This window comes from Scardinius erythrophthalmus (genome assembly GCF_964197995.2).
Source record: "Scardinius erythrophthalmus genome assembly, chromosome: 9".
In the NCBI taxonomy this organism is placed as follows: Eukaryota; Metazoa; Chordata; class Actinopteri; order Cypriniformes; family Leuciscidae; genus Scardinius; species Scardinius erythrophthalmus.
The window spans coordinates 13582651-13603175 of record NC_138229.1 but is presented as its reverse complement, the minus strand read 5'-3'; the positions used below and the strand labels follow the sequence as shown (position 1 = coordinate 13603175).

The following is a 20525-nucleotide window of genomic DNA, read 5'->3' as shown; positions in this document are numbered from 1 at the left end:
ATTCATTTTCTTATCTGGTGCTTTCTTTTCCTTAAATTGCTTATAAAAGTTGTAGCATAGGCTATGAAAAAAAAAATGCATTTACAAGCTATAGCCTAGCACCAGTGGCTAATTTTTAATAGGCTACTGTAATTTAAATGAAAGTAAAACACATTTATAAATGCTTACAAAGGCAAACTGGTAGAATTCAAATAAAGAGCCATTATGAATTACTTTTTTTATAAATTAACTAATTAACCAAAATATTTGCAGTCAGTGCATGACTCTCAAAATAAAAGTTAGGCTATTATGGGCCAGACAGGTTAAAACACTGCATTGGGAAGTCAAACAATTTTCACTAGGCCCACATGCAAAAGTAGCCTATAGCCTATTTTAGCTGTTTTTTTTTTTAATGTATTGAATTAAAAAAAACCTTTTACTAAATTTACTAAAAAATATACTAAAACACTTTAAAACGTTCATTTGTTAACATTAGTTTACTTCATTAGTTAGACATTGCATTAATACATTTTTAAGATCAAAAGTTGTATCTGTTAACATCAGTTTATTATTTTCTTTTATTAACAACTGTTAATAAATGCTGTAAAAATAAATTGCTCATTGTTTGTTCATGTTAGTCAATGCATATAATGTCAACAATTGAGAACTTATTGTAAAAACTTACCAAAATGGTAATAAAAATGTAAGGCTAATATGTATTGGCCCTGATAACACCTAGGGCCAATGATGTGAAAGTCACGGTGAGAGCAGCGCTGCACGAAGTCCTCCTACACAGCAAGTGGTGCTGCTGGCTCAGACATGTCTCAGCCTCTGTAGCGTTTTGTTTTTATCTCCATCTTAGAGCGCGCTGTCGCATCAGAACATGACTGAGGCCGTGACAGAGCACAGCAGCGCGCGCTCACGTCTCATATCCATCTCTGGCAGGTAACACTCATCAACTCATGCGCCTTCAACATTGCATGGGAGAAACGCGTCATGATCGGCAGGATTCCCAAAAATAGAGACGTAGTGTCTTAATAATAAAAACATTTCCTGAATGATTCCCGTCAAATCGTTTGTTAAAACAAATCTCAGTGTCCCGCAGGGCTGGTAAGGTGGGCGTTTCTCCGTGTCACTGGAAGCGGCAGTTAGAAGCAGTTATGACAGATAGATAGGTAGCCTAAAACATTCGGCCTGTCGAAATAATCTACACCGCATTTCGTAAGCGACACCAGTCTGTTTTTCTGATGGTTGTGATAAACAGGTGATTCCCTAAAGTTAAAATGCTGTGTAGGCTACTGTAAAATTGTTTAGCCTAGATTTAATAACGCATAACACGCGAGTTGATTAAGTTGAGTCAAATTCTTTGCATGTCCTCGTATGGAAGTGACGAATAAAACAAGCAAAAAATAGATGTTAGGCTATTTCATTTTACTGCAAAAACTCCCTGTTCAATTATTCCGACGCTTCTCCTTATTAAATTATTTTACTTCTGTTATGCGCGTCTATAGGCTATTTAGACTAACATAACATTATCAAAATATTATCATAAACTTTATAACCTACCTTTGTATTTAAACGGATTATGTCATATATTCACAAGTGGACTAGTGAAATAAGAAGAAATAATTTCACGACACCGAGACAACTCTTGGCTTTTATATGGTTCGGTAAAGCTAATAGCCTATTTATAATTTAGTTATTTAAAATTCGTTAATCTGCATTGTAAATGCTCGTAGCTCGTTGTAAAAAAAGTTTGTATTATTATTATTATTACTGATTATGGCTACAGAAGGAGTCTGAATCAATTTATTGACTGATCTTTTGGGATTAAAAAGGTTATGTCTGTGAAATAGGCAATTATTTATCGTCTACGTCACTAGTCATGACATATTCTGTAAATACAGGGTAGAATAAACTGTTAATATTAAACACTATAGATAACAATTCACTTAAAAGGCTCGAAAGACGTTTACAGCAAACAGAGAGAGCGCGTGCAGCACAAATTCACCATTTCATTGTTTCCTTAATGTAGCCTAATAAAAATTTCCCAGAAAACTATTGTAACAGTCTGACAGAGACCGTACGGTACAGATAGCCTACTCTAATCTGACAGAGAAAAGAAATTAAACAGTTTTAATTTTAAAAACTAAAAGTGCAGGTCCAGAAAAGAAGCGACATTTGCTTGTAGAAATCGACCAATCAACATGTTGCATTTGCAAGCGTCATATTTTTATCAAAATATACATTCCTATTTTGTTCAATTAAAATAGCCTAGTCTTTTATTCAGTGTATTGTTGATATAAACTCCCATTTTGTTAAATGCAGATTTAAACCTGCAAATAATTTATGCTAATTTTCATAATATAGTTTTATAAATTAAACTGATAAGATGTAAATGTATCAAATAATAAATAAAAGAAAAACGTTTTCAAAAATATCATAAAATAAAAATGAATTTATGAAGTTGTATGAATTACTATACAGTTAAATTATTTTAATTTAAAGAATTGTTTATTTTAATTATAGCTACTTTTTAATGACATTTTAAGAATTTGCTAAACTCGTACATTTACAAATGTCTTATGTGTAATAAATGTGAGGCGTGCTATAACTCTAAAAGGCCATGTTTGTGCAAGTACTCACTGTAATTTCCAGAATGTTTATTGGTTTATTGGTTTATGATTGTTTGGATTGGGAATTCTTTGAGCTATAAAGTAATGTTGGTGAATGCATTTGTTTTTTTGTTATTTGTTTTAAGAATGGCTTGTTTTCAGTGGTCATGATTATGATCTGGCTTTAACGTTTGATGATATGAGATGTTGGCCTAAATTAAAGAAAACATAACACTAGAATTCACTTGAGTCATACAATCAGCAATGATCAGCTATGACATTATTATTTTGGAAAAAAAAACGTTACAGCTTCTGTCGTTATAGTGTGTTCTCGTCTCTGTAACCATTGGTGTTTTATGGTCTTTTGGTAACTTTTTTTCTGGTTTTAGAAGCCAAAGAACGTTGCCTACTTATGAGTTATTTGCTTGAAGCAATTACATACAGCATAGGCTAAATTTTACAATATACTTATTTTTTATGTCATGTTTTATACTGGGCTTTATGTCGGAAAAGCTACAGTCTATATAACCTTAAGAGCTTTAATGTGAATTCTGCCTTTATTATAAATACTAATTACTGTTATGTAATTACTTTTTTACCCTATGAAGTTTATTTTCTTTAATTTGAGTTTTCTTTATAATTTTTAATAACAAGATTTAGACTTATATTTTTTACACTTTCTATACAAAGTAAATTAAAAGCAGTATAATCACGAACTGCTCCGAGACAAGAAGGTTGAGGATCCAAATGCAGTATTTATTGAACAGGGTAATCCAAAGACGTAATCCAAAGTACAGGCAAGGTCAAACACAAGCAGGCAGTCCATACAAACAAACACAAGGCAGGGAACACGGGCAAAAGAGTAATCCACAGAACAGGCAAGAAATCCAAAACCAAGAGACATGAAACCAGGGAGAAATTGCAGTGTAACACTAAACAAGACTTCACAGATAATGAATGAGAAAACCAGGCTTATATGGGTCGAGCTATACAAGAGAATGAGACACAGGTGAATGTGATAATGGATGAAGAGTCCGGGCAGTGAGTTATGGGAAATGTAGTTTGTGAGGGAATGAAAATAGTCTGATGTGGAGTGCCCTCTGGTGGCTCTCAAGGGCACTCCAGCTGGTGACCGTTACAAGAAGGCTTTATACAAAAAGCATTTTAGAGCATTTCAGGATTTTTTTTTTTAAATGCTAATGGTTTCTTTTTAGTAACTCTTTACTAAAAGAGACTTCATTTCGGCAATATTTGTAAACATTTATCTTTAGTTATATACTGAAAAACGTGACAGGATAAATTGTTTAAAATACATTCAAATTTGCTAATGCAATATATTGTATAATTACATGTTTTTAAACGAAATCAACCTCAATTAATTAAATCCAGCAAACCATGCAGTTAAAAAACAGAAGTGGATTACAGAATACAGGATACTCTCTAATTTTTTTCAAAATTGTATGTTTTTTGTCATTTTTCAGTTGGCTAACAAATCACTCTGATGGGTGACACAGATAAACAGAGTCAGGAAGAGATGGAGGGGGACGGCTGTGTAACAGTAGCCTCCAGCAGTGCCACACCAGTGAGCTCTACACCCAGATCCAACACTCCCACGGGCACCCAGCCCAACTCCATTCCTCTGGGAAACATCTCTTCAGACAGGCAGGCGGTCCAGGTAAATCCCCACTGGTATCAACCAGCAGCATATTGAACAAATGATATCACACAATGCAAATGTATCTTAAAAGAATAGCAACAGCCTTTAAATGTAGTCAAATTCTGAACATTGCTTTGAGGCTGACCTAATCTTCAGCTGCTTTGTTGTGGTTGTGAGTAAAAAACTTTAAATGATTCCCTCCAGTGCCGTGTGAAGCTTATGATGTGGTGTTTTGCTAGGTAATCCAGCAGACGTTACACAGACCACAGAGCATGACAGCTCAGTACCTGCAACAGATGTATGCTGCCCAACAACAACATATCTTACTTCAGACAGCTGCACTACAACAGCAGCATCAACAAATCCTGACCACTACAGAGCAGGTATGAGATTATATAGTATAATATAATATAATTAATATATTGGAGATTAAGAATTTGTTCCTGCTACTTCTAATCAGGCTGCACAGACTAATGGCAGACTGCCAAACTCCTCCCCTACGTCATCCAATGGGAATGGAACTCAGCTTGCTAGTGTGTCTCAAACATCAGTAAGTGCTTTTGTTCTTTAGTATAGAAACTTTATTTTAGCTTCTTCACAGAGCCACTTTTGTTTGGGTAATTAGATTTTTGGGAAAATATTAAATAAATCTTTTTATAAGATCAGAAAACACTGTTTTTATCCAAACATTTAAGCTTTTGATCGAAGATGAATCATACAGGAAAACACTTCCCTCCCTCTAGATCACCATGCCAACCTCTCTTGTAACTCAGCCAATAGGTCGCATCCAGGTCACTAGCTCCAATAGCACAGGGGGGGCCATTTCCCAGCAGGCTATGCTTCTAGGAAACAGCTCTCCCACAGGTAGCCAGGCCCAAATGTATCTGCGCACTCAGATGGTAAGCAACTATTCACTAAAAGCATTGTGTTCATTGGTGATTGCAAGTTTCCACTGACTTGACTTGATTCGGCTTCTTCTTCTTTCTTCCCATTGCTGTGCCATTGTTTCTAAATCTGTAGTTGATTCTTACTCCTGCTGCCACTGTAGCTGCCGTTCAACCTGATCTGACTGTTGTGAGTTCAATGTCCTCTCATTCAGCATCATCACAGGTGAGACAGAGTATAATGAAAAGGATTAAATTATATTTGACACACTTTCTCTCTTTCCTTTCTCTCATGTTAATTTTTTAATTATTATTATTATTATTTTTTTTTATTATTTTTTTTTTTTTTTTCATATAATGTGTACTGTATATGTGTGATGCTCTGTCTCTATTTTTAGGGTGACCTTTTAACATTCTGTCAAGGGTCTACAGATGAAAAATAGCCTTTTGGGCTAATTCTGGCACGTTTACATTTATGTTTATTAATGTGCATTGCCCCTGTAAATAAATAAACTAAACTAAATAAATAAACTAAACTTTCAAATAGATTGTTGTTGCAGTTTGAATTAATAATCAGTGTAATTCACTTATATCTATATAATAAATGTGATGTAAATGGGATGTAATGATGAGAATGAGAGATTTTTTTAAATGAATAATTTAACTGAACAGAGTCAAAGCTATCAAATAAATTTGTTATCCTGTTTATTATATCAGTACTAAGTCATGGACACAAAGAATGTCCCACTGTGTTGCAATAAAATGATCAATGAGGCTCTATATTCATTCAATGTGTTGTCTGCGGCCAGGTTCAAAGCTTGGCTCTCCGCACGCATCTCCCTGGAGGTCTTGCTGCTCCCCAGAACTTCCAGATCAAGTCTTCTCTTCAAGGTCAGACGCTGGTGTGTCCCCCTCCCAAGATGTCCATTTTCCCACTGAAGTCCACACAGCTGTCCCAGAACCTGGTAGAAGCTTCTAGAAGTGAGTCTATATTGACCGATGTCACTCAGCCACCATCAGCCCAACCACACATTCCTCCTTGTAAGTTACAAGATCACATTTCCATCTCCATTATTTTCATTGTTTTTAATGCAGAATAATGTAAATGTAGCAAATATTGGCTTCTGAAGAAAGCAGACTCATTTTAATTGCAAAAGATCTAAAATAATTTCATGTTGTTCAAGATTTATGGTTCTCAACCTGGGGACTGGGACCATCAGGGGGCCTCAACAAACTTCCAAGGGGGGCTCAAGATGGCTTAAAATTATTGAAATTAAGATGAAACACATTTTAAAATATTCTTTAAAAATATCCATTATTATTTATGAAACAGCAGTCTCAAAGATTTGAAAAAGCTAGATATTTCTAGACCTGGAAAAGTGATGGAAAATGAATAAAAAAATTCTATAACAAATATATATATTTTTTTTATTGGTTGGAAACAATGAGAAATTGCTATTTGTGAGTAAAATATAATTTAAAAACCATGGACAGCTGGAAAATCATACAAATTGTGGTGTGAACACTAAAGAGCATTTAATTAATTAAACTTTTTGACTATGGGATTTAATTCTAATTATTTATAGTTAGTTTATTTAATTAGTTTAACATTGCCACTTCTAGTTTCTGTAAATGGTCAAAAAGTCAAAAAGGTTGAGATCCACTTCTATAACCCATTTTTTCTTTTCAAACATCTTAGAACTGTTCTGAATGCTTTGTGTTTGCTTCTAATGACTGTCTCTACCGCAGCAACGTTCACACCAGTCCAGTCTCATACGCTGGTCAGACACCAGCTGCACTGCCCTTCCAGCCAGAGGGTGACGCCACACCAGCTCATCATCCAGCAGAGCTCCTCCGCTCACAGACAGGTCCAGCCCATTGCACTGCGTGTCACACCGCAGGACAGCTCTCCTCCACCCCTTGCCCCGCAGACCCGAACCACTCCCACTACAGCCACTGTCCAATCACAGCACACAGAGTTCCTCTCAGTGCCCTCCTCTGCGAATCAACCAGCCAATCAGTCGGCAGTTGTGTCTATGTCCACAGTTCCTCCTGCAGCGCTCCCTGACCCTCCACCCCTTCATCTGGGCCCAGTGCTAGAGCCGGTCTCCCAGCATTCACCTCTGGCCTGCCCCCCTCCTCTCACCATGGGTCTGCCTAGGCTGGTCCAGCCGCAGAGACTCTCTCTACGCTCAGTTCAGTCCGCAGCTGTCCAGTCTGACCACATGGTGTCTGAAGAGGAGCACCCAGCCGCTGAAGCTGTAGTTCAGCTGCCTTTTCAGAACTTACCTCCACCACAGACCGTGGCAGTGGACTTAAAGATGCAGCCTGCTACACAAACAGAAGCTCCCTCGGTTAGTCTTGTTTGATTTATAATGCGGCTAAACTGGAAAACCAGCAAATGAAATTTCTGTCAACATTTACTTCAAATTTTATTTGCTTTTTACTGTGGAACAGAAAATAAGTTATTTATTTAAGGATTGCCCAGGCTGCTCTTTTCCTTCCAAAAAATTGGATGTGACCAGTGACTTGAATTTGGGCAAGCACGAATTAATGAAATGAAAATTACTTACGACAAGTCTGTTCCTCACAAAAAGCTATCGTATGGTTACAGTAGACTCAGAGAATTTACCATATGACTACATTTATGGTGCTTTTTAGGGGTTTTCTTTGAGGCTACACTACCGTTCAAAAGTTTGGGGTCAGTAAGATTTTGCTTTGAAATTAATTATTTTATTCACCAAGGGTGCATTAAATTGATCTAAAGTAAACAGTGACAGTAAATATATTTATAATATTGCAAAAGTTTTTTTTTTTTACTTGGTGAGCAGAAGAGACTTCTTTTGAAAACATAAAAAAATCTTACCAACCCCAAACTTGTGAACGGTTGTGTATTGTTGAATGGAAAAGAGCAACTTCTTATTCTTCAGAACCAGTTTTTACAGTTTGTTGTAGTCGTGTTTTTTGTCTTTCAATAAAAATGTCCTTTATACTGCATATTTCATCATACTACTTAAATTAGACAGGTTTTTGCCTTGAGGAAAATATCCTTTGAATTTAGTCAATATTTTGTCATGTCATTTTCATTAATTTTAGAACATTTTACTCTGTAACATATATATATATATATATATGAATAAAATTTAAACCTTATGCTTATTCTGAAATTTGTCAGGCAATGCCATTGTTGAAGGAGAGTGGAAGCATGAATTTATTGAAGGATGCAGAACACGTGTGTCCTCAGTATATCAGAGTATCCACCCCGCCACCTCTGTCCCCACCAGACGAGTCACAGAGAAGCTCTGATGATGTAACAGCTCAACCAGAAAACTGTACAGGTACTTTGAACCCATATCAAAGATTGGCAATGTGGTCCTTCCCACCCTTCTGCAGATCTCTAACCTGACCTCTGCTCTGTCCATAGCCGATCCGGACCAACCGTGCATTCCATCAAGCAGATCTGTGATCCGGTCACCGGAGGACCCCACATATGCCAACAGTTCCCCCCCTCCCCTCCTCTCCTCTGCGGTAAGAAGCACCAGCAGGCTTCCCCCAGCCAGCCTTCCAGGGAACCCTGAAGGTCAGCCCTCACAGGCCATCGTTAGACCTCACATCCTCACACACCTCATTGAGGGCTTCGTCATCCGAGAGGGCCTGGAGCCGTTCCCGGTATGTCCACTGGTTGACGACTTAGCAATTCTCAGCTGCCATGAAGCCCTAATGACGCCCATGGTTCTCTTATGGTTCTCTAATGGAGCCGTGAAGCTCAAAGATCTCTCGTTCCCTGAGAGCAGAGAGTAAGACGGCTGGTGAGGGTCTGCGGCCAAACGTACAGATCAACCAGTTATTAAAGTCCCCTTTGGGAACCTTCACAAAGTGCTCCACACTTTCAGAAGTCGAACCACAAAAGGCATCACAAAAAATGTTTGGTATGTCCAGTATTGACGTGCTGGTCTTTTTCATCAGGTGAGACGTGCTTCCTTAGAGATGAACCTGCAGGCCACACTGCCAGAAGATAGAGAGGATGAACAATCAGCCCGGGATGACTGCCTTATGGATGCGGACAATCCGGAAAACTCCACTGATTCCGACATTGATAACACACCGGCTGAGGATGGTGGGCTCATTAGCACATTTCTTATTTATGCATTGAGTCAATATAAGCGTTTCTGGCAGGATCTCTTCTGCTTTCAGAACAGACAGTTGAAAACCTGCCTGACGTACTCGAATGCGAGTTTTGTGGGAAGAGAGGCTTCGCTCGTACCTTCCTCAGATCCAAACGCTTCTGCTCCATGACATGTGTCAGAAGGTAAAGAGCCTTATGGATAGCCACTTTTTGTGTCTCTTTCATCTTCTCTTTCAAATCAGATCCAGATCCAACCCTGATCCAACACACCTGTCTGGACTTATCCAGTGCTCCTGAAGATCTTAATTAGCTGGTTCAGTTGTGTTTGATCAGGGTTGGAGCTGACCTTTGCAGAAAGGTAGACCTCCAGGAACAGGACTGGGCACTCCTGTTCTAAACCTCTAAACTTCAATATTAAACTTTGGCCTGTAAATTATCTTACACCATTTGTTCCACGGGTATGAATGATTGTTGAGGAGTAGTGTGCTATTACATTGCTAAATGAAAGAATATGATATTTTTACCTCCTGGATAATAAAATGGACAAAAATATTGCTTAGACTTACAATGAAAGAGGGACATGAGACCAGAATACCAGAAGCTGGGTTTCCAATTTTGAGATAACGAAACATTAAGCCATGAATGAAATTTACAAAATGCATGCCGGTATAAAGAATATACACTACCGTTCAAAAATGAAAGGTTTTTTTTAATGTAAGGAAGTCTCTTATTCTCACAGAGATTGCATTTATTTGATAAAAAACCGTAATATTATGAAATATTATTATTACAATTATTTCAGTATATTTTAAAATATAATTTATTCCTGTGATGGAAAAGCTGAATTTTCAGCATCATTACTCCAGTCTTCAATGTCATATGATCCTTCAGAAATCATTCTAATATGCCCAATTTCTGCCCAAGAAACATTTCCTATTATTATCAATGTTGAAAATAGCTGCTTTATATGTTTGTGAAAACTGTGATACATTTCTTTATAGAAAGTTCATTCATTTTAAATATTTTTTATTTTTTTGTAAAAGTAAAGTCTTTACTGTTACTTTTGATCAATTTAATGCATCCTTGCTAAATAAGATTATGATTTTTTTTAACAGTAGTGTATACATGCTCACTTGAAATGGTTGCATTTTTTAGTAAGAATGCATGCATATAAAGATTATAAGCTTACACATTTAGGATTAAGTTAATGTGTTCATAAAACTGTATACTGCAGTACAAGCAGCCTTGTTTATCTTACAGATTCAACGTAAGCTGTAAAAAACGTCTAAACCTGTTGAGGCCAGAAAAAGTTGTCCGCTGGCTCCACAGACCCATGGGCAGGCGAGGGAGACCACCTAGTCGCGTACATGCTGGGTCTAGGGAACACTACCTCAAGCAGGTCAGTGAGAATGAACAAATAACCTTTTAACCAAACTATGCAACCCAATGTTAAACCATAATTAATAACTGGGACTGACCTATTACAACAAATTATTTTCTCAGCAGCTGCAAGATTCCCATCGCTCCAACGACAACCAGACGGTGTCCAATTCAATGTGGATTGAGAGAGAGGAGGAGGATTCGCCAGGGCCGATGACAACGAGGCTGCGTTTGCAGGCCGAAAGAGAGAAAGAGCAAGACAGAGAAAGAGAACAGAGGAGACTGGAGAGCTGCAGCAGCTCTAACTGTGTCCTTGAATCAAGTCCCTCACAGTGGAGTGTGGAGCAAGTGTGCTCCTTCATCAGCTCTTTACCAGGTAGCTGCACAGGTTTCAGAAACGCAGTACACCTTGTGTTCCACTAGGTGGTGTTTAATGAATAAAAATATTTTTTTTCAGTGTAGTGTGAAATGAAGAAGTTTCTGTATAGAATTAATGTAATCTGGATGTACTACTTTGCCATGTTGTCATTATCATGTGACGATTATATATATATATATATATATATATATATATATATATATATATATATATTAGGGCTGTCAAAAGATTAATCGCGATTAATCGCATCCAAAATAAAAGTTTGTGTTTACATAATATATGTGTGTGTACTCTGTATAATTATTTTGTATATATACACACACATGCATGTATATATTTAAGAAATATTTGCATACATATACTGTATATATTTATATATAATTTATATTATATATAAATATACATTTTTTATATATAAATTACAAATTTTTCTTAAATATATACAAGCATGTGTGTGTATTTATATATACAAATTTAATTATACACAGTACACACACAAATATTATTTAAACACAAACTTTTATTCTGGATGCGATTAATCGCGATTAATCTTTTGACAGCCCTAATATATATATTTATATATATATATATATATATATATATATATATACACACACATATATATATATATACATGTGTACCAACTTTCATACATGTACATGCAAGTATGAATGATATATGGACCAAGTTTTTGGACTGCATTCCTGCCACACCCGTGTACCAGCTTTGGCCGACTATTCCTACGTGTGTGCAAAGTTTCAAGAGTTTTAAGGGCCCCAAAAAGCCCCGAACGATTGAAAAAAGAATAATAATAATCCTTAGAAAAACAACAGGGCCTCCTTGTTTATATATATATATATATATATATATATAAAATGTATGTTACTGATGGTTTTGAAAGAAAATAGAAAATATTTGAAAAAGTCACGCACTTCACTTTTAAACTAAAAGTAATGTCAATATGTGATTTCCGCTACATTGAGCATCTAATGTAATAGATATATTTTTATAATATCTTTACAATCATATGCTCATCTTTGCATCTCCTCCACTTGTTCTAAGGGTGCCATGATATTGCAGCAGAGTTCCGGTCACAGGAGATTGATGGACAGGCCCTGTTGTTGCTTACAGAGGACCACCTCATGAGCGCTATGAACATCAAACTGGGCCCTGCGCTCAAAATCTGTGCACAGATCAACGCTCTCAAAGAACCTTAGGCTCGTCTTTCCACAACCAGTCATATTCTGTCACACAATATCTGAGTCAGCTTCCTTTCAAAGTGCCATGACTTCAGTGTGTGGCCATTCTACAAATACTGCGGACATTCATGGGGACCTCCTTCTTATACCTCAATGTTTCACGGTGGACTTTGATTTCATTCCATTCAATCCGATTGTAAGGTAACGTTTTGTATAACTAAATCTATAACTAAATTCTGATCTTGTGTATTGGATTTATAATAAACAGACCAACTGGAAGGGTAGAATGAGGTATGATGTTGCTGTGCAGCAACAATTTGTGGAAGTTGGCACATAATGTACAAAGTATTAAAAAAAAAACCATAACACCATCTAAATAAAAAGGAACTCTTTAAATGACATAAATGTTTACAAAAATACAGAGTATATAATGTGTGATGAAAAATAAAGATTTATTGATAAACAATCAAGTCCTGTATAAAATCTTTATATACATTAGACCAGAACTCAGTTGCAGTAAAAAGCAACTTCTTTGGCATCTTTTCGCACAAAGATGTAGAAAAAGCCTCTATGCACGGCAAAGTTATTGTGAATCAGATGGCTAAAGGCAACATTTTAGAGACATCAATTGTGTTGATTGTAAAAGCAGCTTGATATTGTTCAGTTAAAGTTACAAATGTCCCTTGCACACACTTAAGCATTTTCTAAACAAGTAGGCACAACATCAGTTTTAGTTAAACTGAGAAATACAATAACCATATTGTTTTTAAAATGTTGTATTTATGTACAGGGTAATTTATTACACACACTGCACACATTAAAAGCACTGTGTTTTGTTGATTTTAGCATCAAAGATGTCAGAGACTAACCATTCAGTTCACAAAGTCTCAGAGATCTGACGATAAAAAATTAATAACATTTTTAGCTTTTAGTTAAAGCCATAATTGTTTGCCAGGAAAATCATTAATTTCCTATATACTTATATCAATTATTAATGCTGTCAAAATAATATAGAAAATATTCCTGGGAATAAATGGTATAAATTAAGCTCATAAAAGTTACTGTTTCTTTGAAACAGAGGGGATGTCACTGTCTATGGCGCTGTGTGATTTCCTTGAGCTTCATCTGCTGTTCAATCATCATGTCAAACTCCTGTCTTTCTCTAAAACGCAGTGAAAGAAAAACAGTTCTAACAGATGCAAGATGCAGTTTTTCAAGTCAGTTCAAAAATACTCTACCTGTTACTAAAGCATGGCCCTCTGCGATACTTCTCCTCTGCCTTCTCCAGGGAAAGATTGTGGACTCCAGCAATGGCATGGATAATGGCCTAGAAAGCAAAACGGTCCCTGAAACATGGCTCTGAATGATGCCGGAACATGGTCAGCTGAAAATATTATACACTACCATTCAAAAGTTTGGGGGCAGTGAGATTTAAAAAAAAAAGTGTAATTAATACATTTATTCAGCAAGGATGCATTCAATTGATCAAAAGTGAAGGTAAAAACATGAAAAAATAAAAGGTATAAATGAAAGAGTTCACCCAAAAATGCTGTCATCATTTACTCACCCCAAACCTAAATGCATTTCTGTCTTCTGCAGAACACAAAAGAAGATATTTTGAAGAATGTTGGAAACCAAACAGTTGATGGGCCCCATTGACTTCCATAGCTTTCTTTTTTTTTTTTTTCATACTATGGAGGTCAATGAGGTCCATCAACTGTTTTGGTTTCCAACATTCTTCAAATGATCTTCTTTTGAGTTGACAGAGATGACAGAATTTTCATTTTTGGGTGAACTATCCCATAAAGGCGATTACCTCAGGCAGGAGCACATCAAGAATAAGCCGGATCCGGTCCACCTGGATGTTTTCTAGGCAGGTGTTTATTTGAGGGGCGCTGTCGCAAACTTTGTTCAGGTAGCGGTACACCTTATCAACCTGCTCCTCATCTTCCAGATAGACATCAACCACTGGGCGAGAAGGCTTCTGGAGGGCTTGCATCCATTTAGATGTCTCGCGACCGCTGATGACTGCCTGTGTGCACCAGACAGAGGCGTTCGTTGTGTGCATACATGAACCTGTCTCAATACATCAATATGAATATCTTAATGAATATATCAACAAAAATCGTACCAGTAAGCGGTTTTCGACTTTTTGTCTGATGATAAAGTCAATCAACAACTCATTGGCTCGGTTCCGAGCAGCCTTGGATCGGTCGGGCAGCACTTTCTTGGAGAGGAGCTCATCCTGCTCTTCCACAGTGATGTCCTCTGTGTTATTATCAGAGTTGTCACACTCTTCGCCCAGAATCTCCTGACTGGGGAAGGTCAGCACAGATTTCTTCTCCGAGTACTTCCTCCGCACTGGGCAACCTGGGATCATCAGATCAAAGGAACATTCCTGTTAAACCAGCACTGGTCAAGGAGGCTAACCTGATTCATAATGAGGTTTTAACCTGGTTTACACTGATTGATTTAAAATTTTTAGCCAAATATCATTAAAATTATCAATCAATTAACTGATTAATTGTTAAAAGTTATTACCACAAAACGTGGAGTACTACAAATACCATGTTAATTCATCTAAAATATGGAAGTATTGGTATTTTCCTTTTAATAAAGTTTTAAACTGCAACATTTATATTTAATATTAACATAATTTGTTAAAATTTACCATTCATTTATTATTTATGTAAATAATGTAATATTAATGTACAGATAAATTTGTTATTTTATTCATTATTAAAATATGCATCTACCTCACTGTGCATTATGCATGTTATCCCTTTTATTTGTGCTAATTATTGTTTAACTAAATTTCATTGAATTGCTTCTAATGACAAAGTGTCTTAAATCTTAAATTAACAACAATTAACATAAAATTACAAACATTTTAGATGAGTGTGAAAATATATAATGAAAGGAAACTTACTGATGTCAGCGGCACAATATTCGATGAAGGAGCCAGAGAAGGATCCACACCCTGCCAGAAAATATTTCAATTTCACTTTTTTTATATCTTTGATGAATATTTTTTATCTTTTTGTGTTATTTCACAATCAAAACCTCAGTCATACAAATAGAGCACTGTGTGAAAAGTGGCTCAAATTATAGATTTTCATATTCCTGCTGTGCATACAGTGATATATACAAAAGCATATATCAGTTGATTACATTCACTGCACACTACTACCATGACCTTATTTAATCTTGACAAACTATGTATAATTAGAAAGATTTAGGACTCACAGTGACAGTAATTTCTTAATTTCTGTCAGGAGTGCAAAATCAAGCAATAATTATTGATATTTCATGCGTATATTTCATATATGCTCCGGTTTATTTGAGTTCGCTACACACCATTAGGGCATTTAGTCCAAAAGTTTGCACATTTGGATAAATATTAATATATTCACACATTTGATTCTGCTACATATTATTTTTATTAAATGTTTAAATGTACTTGAGTGCTTAAGTTCTTAAGATAAATACCAATGCGGATCATATAGTCCGATATCAGTTCCAGAGACCAGGTAATCGCACTGCCATACTTCTCTTTTGCTAGGTCCTAAAAGAGATATTAAAAAGAAAATGCCAACCATGTCAATAAAAATGTCTTGTAGTATATACTAAGTGTAACAATGTCTTCTGATGGCAGAAATATTAAAATAGTAAGCATGCACTCTGAAAAAGCAAAATAATATGGCAAACAGTCAAAGAGATGTTACTTTACCACCAATTTTTCATACTCTTCACAGTCAAAACGTTTTAGATTTCGCAGGGGTACAGAAAACCTACAGATAAACAAAAAGGAATAATTTACTATACATACCAAAAATAAGTGAATTTTGAGATACTGATGAATTCTTACCCTTTTCTAATTCTCTTTTGGTCGATTAGGTAACAATCAATAAATATGATGCTGGCTTTTTTGCTCTTGTGATTCACACTTTTAACCTGTGGCACAGAAGAGCACACTAGTCGTCATCAACTACAGTCTAAAATCAAGAGTTAAAAAACTGCACAAAATCGTGTGCTGTACTTACCACTGCTGGCCAGTAGGGATATTTTCTCAGTTTGCACCACACGCAAAGTCCCTCTGAGATTGACAAAGGCTCTGGAAATCAAATATCATTGGCCAAATATATCAAAGCATTGGCCAAAAAAATACATATACACATACACAAGCGATTGCGCTCACTTTTATTGTCCTGCTGCAAAAAGCTGGGCAGCTCCTCTTCATCATCATCCTGGTCCTCTTCCTCCTCCTCCTCCTGCATGAAGACAGAGTGGTTAAGAGGATGAGGCTCCTCCTGCAGGCTCAGCTCGATGGAGAGGTCAGAGGACATGGTTTGATCCGCTAGGTACATGACACGACATTATTTCATTATGACGACTGATTTCAGAAGAAAATGACAACACAATCATATATCTGAGGTTCTGTTTACACCTATTAACATTAAAAGTGATATAATGTACTAGATGTAAACACATAACCAGACTACATTATATTAATTTGTATGAGGGCCCAAAAATTATGTATACCCGATTTCAGTGGCTCTGGCTCCTGGGTTTCAATGCAAGGTTTACTTGGAGGTTCCATCTCAAAGGATAGCTCTCCCTCAGGAGATTTTACAGGAGACGTTGCATTCTTCCTGCAGCGTTTCACTGGGGGAGAGGCACTTGGCTGTTCCTGCACTTTCTTTTTCTTGCGACCTCTTGGCCTTCCTGCAGCCGCGATTCTCTGAGGTCTGACGCGTCTTGATGGTGTAGCCTCTGGAGGAGATGACTAAGAAGAATACATGAAAAATAGTTAAGCCAGGAATTTCGTACAACAGTTCAATAATTCTATAATGGCTTTCATAAAAACCTTTGTTAGACGGGACACTTTGACTTTCTGACGACTTTGTGGTGTGCAACTATTCTCAGCTCTTTTTGGAGACAGGGGGTGGAGGTCTGAGTTCGGTGTGGAGCTTAAAAGAGGGCTGGACTGGACACGGCTCCGTTTTGGGGTGTGTGGTCTGGAAGTACAATCACCATTAGTGTGGCAGGAGGATAACTCCTTGTGACGACGAGGAGATAATGTAGTACATGTGTAAAGCCCTGTAGAAACATCAAAAGGGGTTTGATGGTTTTGAGGTTTTTTAGAGTGCCGATAACGTGTCCCTTTTGTTTTTGGAGAGCGTAAGTGTTGTTCTTGGCATGAATTGTGTACAGAATTGTCCAGTCCATCTGCACAAGCTGTGCTAGCAGCTACTTCTTTCTCATTGGGTTGAACACATTTCTTTTTCCTTCCCTTGTGAGATCTTTTTGAAGTCTTTGATGGGCATTTGGGGGTAGTAATTTTTTGAGGCACCGTTGGCTCAGGTTTAAGTGAGTTTGAAGACACCAGTCCATTTATACCCATTAGTTCATGTGCTGAATTTTGTAAACAAGCTGATGAGTCGGGAGGAGCACTCTGGTTTGCTTTTTGAGGTTTCTCCTTTTCCTTCTTGGTCTTTCTTTGATCGCATGATTCTGCAGTATTCAGACCTTGAGATGCTGTGGTTTCTTTACTTGGCAAGATGGAAGCTTCGTCGCTTGAAACAGGTTTGTTAAGTTTAGCAGAATCTTCAGAAATGGTGCGACAGGTCCTGCGAGGATTTCTTCGGTGGCGTGAGGACAAGTTGTCTGCCGAACTCATTCCTGCAACCATTGATGTCTCAGCACATTGGCACCACCAAAGTTGGTCTCATTATGCTGGTATGCAAAGAAACACAAAGTGAGGTCTGTTACTCATGTTAGTTGTCAAAAGTGTCATGGACATATCCAACTTGCCATAAGTTTAGCAACAGACACATAGCAACTGAGAGTTCGCCGATAAACCTGGTACACAAAGACCTTTTACTGTAAATACATAATTAATATGCATGACTTTATAAGCAGGCTATATAATAATTACCAAATAAATGATAAGACATTTCCAGAAATTGCATCACAGAGTATACTAAACTTAACGCTGATCTTATTGAGAAATAAAGCCTTTAAAACCGCTGTTAGTTCATGTAATCATCTAGGTTTGTTGAAATACTAGAACTGACACAACCCAAGTAACGTTACTTTAGCTAAAAAAAGAAGCAAAATCAACCGTATAAAAATCGTAATATGGCAGATACGACGATATACGCATAAAATGCAACATAAAAGAAAGTATCTACAGCACAGCGCTGTGTATTGACGTTAGCATTAGCAGCTCCATGGAAAACCAATGTAACACGATCAGCCAGCGTATGTCATAGTATCCTAAAAATCTGCAGGCGCAGGTTCATTTGCTACAAAATTTACTTTCAAAATAGTCAAATCAAGAAATTGTAATATAAATGTATGCGCTCATATGGGAGATTTGTATCAAAGCACTTACTTGTTAGATTTTCAGCTGTTTACGAAGCGCTTGGTCGTGATCACGTGATCAGGGTTACGTTTGAATTAGGAAGTCGGTTTGAGCCATAGATGGTTTGAACAGTCAAAAGTGTGTTTCTGAGTGTTTTCATGTATTCAAGTTGAAAATATATTAATAATTATTTAAACAATATAGGAACAATTGCATTCATTATTCAATTCACCTCATTTTAATAAAATAAAATAATCAAAATTAAATAATAATTCTAATAAATAATGCATTTAATTTTGAATTACATATTCAATTAAATAATTAATTTAAAATTATTTGATAATTATTTTATTTTATATAAAAGTAATATATAAAGACATAAATAAAAACAAACAAAACAACTAACAAAAATACATTCAACTTAAAACAGAAATATAAATATTTTTACTGTTATGTCCTGATAATAGGAATTAATTTTAAAAATATGAAGAAAAAACAAATTTAATCAGTCATATTTCCATGTCCTCCCAACTTTATTCACACAACAACAATATTATTATTATTTTTACATTATTAATTTCAATTTACCACACACATATCTCAGAAGGTCTCGTTTTAAAGGACATTGTGTCAGTAATACTTTAAAGCACTTTCCATATATGTATAAGCTAAGGAGCTATATTTAGTCGAAATAGGTTCTCTGTGGCAGTTTTCTTCAGTTGTTTTGGAAGTCTTCGGTTCCTCGCCCATTAACCTTGCAGTTCTCTCTGCAAAATGGATAAAGAAATAAATGAAAGAGTGCACTGTAAAATAAACGTCTTGTGTCGGTTGGATTATAATCACTCACATTTGCTTTACAAGGTAAGTTGTTTTGTGTTCACAGGCTTTCCTCTGACTCTCTGCTGCCATCTGCTGACTGTTAGCGGCATCCCGTAAAGCCTCACACGAATCCAAATGATGCGATTCACTGGTCAGATTCACCCACAGTGTCTCAATAAGAGCTGCGCGAAGCAAAACAACAAACACGTTTTCATACATTTATTAGGCCTACCTGTTCTATACTGAGGTGAAATATTGCAATTTAAGCGTATATCGCCATGATCAACATTATAAGGAAACTTTAGTTCATGCATATAATGTAGGCCTAAATGTTATCAGCGTTATATGTAAGGGTTAATGCCCGACGAGGTGTCCACATTATCAGGTATTAATGGACGACGGCGAGGCGTGCCGTGAACCGTCCGAAGCGCAGCGGAGTCCATTAATACCTGATAATGGACACCTTAATGGACGGCATTAACCCGCTTATACCATGGTCACTTGCCAAATAACACATTTTTAAAACATTAGTTTATATTTTAATTGGTTTTACAATCGAAATCTAAACTTACAAGTTACAAACAATAACTTGGTTTCCTTGGTTACGCCTGACGGTTTATTTAGGTGTACATTATCAGACCATGGCATAAAAATATATAATATATCAATCTTGTGTGTGTGTGTGTGTCTGGAAAGTGTCTGGAAGGCGCACTTAGAATAGCCAATTTCATAGCCTACTCCTTATCTCAAAACATAATTATGCTCTCATGTAAAAACATGCAGACGTCTTTGGCTGCTCCAACTTTATCATTTTGAGAAATATTCCCATATTAGGTTCTCCTACCCTCTTGTTGAGCCAGCTCTGAAAAAAGTCTTGCATGTTCACTGTGGAGCCTGAGTCTTTGATTTTCCAAAGCTGTTACATTTTCCTTTAGGATCATCTAAAATAGAAACAAAAAATCCAATAATAATCAGTAGGCCTATTACCATCTTTAAAAAAAAAACAGTTAAATTAATCATTGGGACACTTAATCAGTTCTTATTTTATGGCATCAGCACATACATTTTAAAACACATTTATCACTTTTTGATACTCACTTGCAGTTGCAGAGTCTCGGTT

General features: G+C 36.5%; 2 protein-coding genes across 5 annotated transcripts; one reads left to right on the top strand and one right to left on the bottom strand.

The window, feature by feature from the left end:
• The first annotated feature begins 818 nt into the window (after positions 1-818).
• Positions 819-12687, top strand: LOC308696567 (polyhomeotic homolog 3). 4 transcript variants are annotated; one of them, XM_081375376.1, is made up of 15 exons: positions 819-924; positions 4076-4269; positions 4491-4634; positions 4712-4801; positions 5025-5150; positions 5272-5361; positions 5945-6176; positions 6885-7489; positions 8311-8473; positions 8560-8804; positions 9102-9252; positions 9330-9444; positions 10522-10660; positions 10765-11017; positions 12083-12687. In XM_081375376.1, exons 2-15 carry the CDS (start codon positions 4096-4098, stop codon positions 12235-12237), a joined length of 2682 nt encoding a protein of 893 aa, XP_081231502.1. In that variant the 5' UTR covers positions 819-924; positions 4076-4095; the 3' UTR covers positions 12238-12687. The 4 variants fall into 4 exon arrangements, with proteins under 4 accessions (XP_081231502.1, XP_081231503.1, XP_081231504.1 ...); XM_081375377.1 differs by having other exon boundaries at positions 4995-5150; positions 5945-6116; XM_081375378.1 differs by having other exon boundaries at positions 4995-5150; positions 8560-8663.
• On the bottom strand, positions 12651-18674 carry LOC308696569 (uncharacterized protein). The gene is made up of 13 exons (XM_081375380.1): positions 18617-18674; positions 17087-17955; positions 16762-17005; positions 16418-16576; positions 16263-16333; positions 16088-16173; positions 15950-16010; positions 15709-15784; positions 15149-15199; positions 14351-14589; positions 14036-14251; positions 13458-13546; positions 12651-13381 (listed from the first exon to the last, which is right to left on the bottom strand). Exons 2-13 carry the CDS (start codon positions 17909-17911, stop codon positions 13306-13308), a joined length of 2193 nt encoding a protein of 730 aa, XP_081231506.1. The 5' UTR covers positions 17912-17955; positions 18617-18674; the 3' UTR covers positions 12651-13305.
• Positions 18675-20525: the final 1851 nt, after the last annotated feature.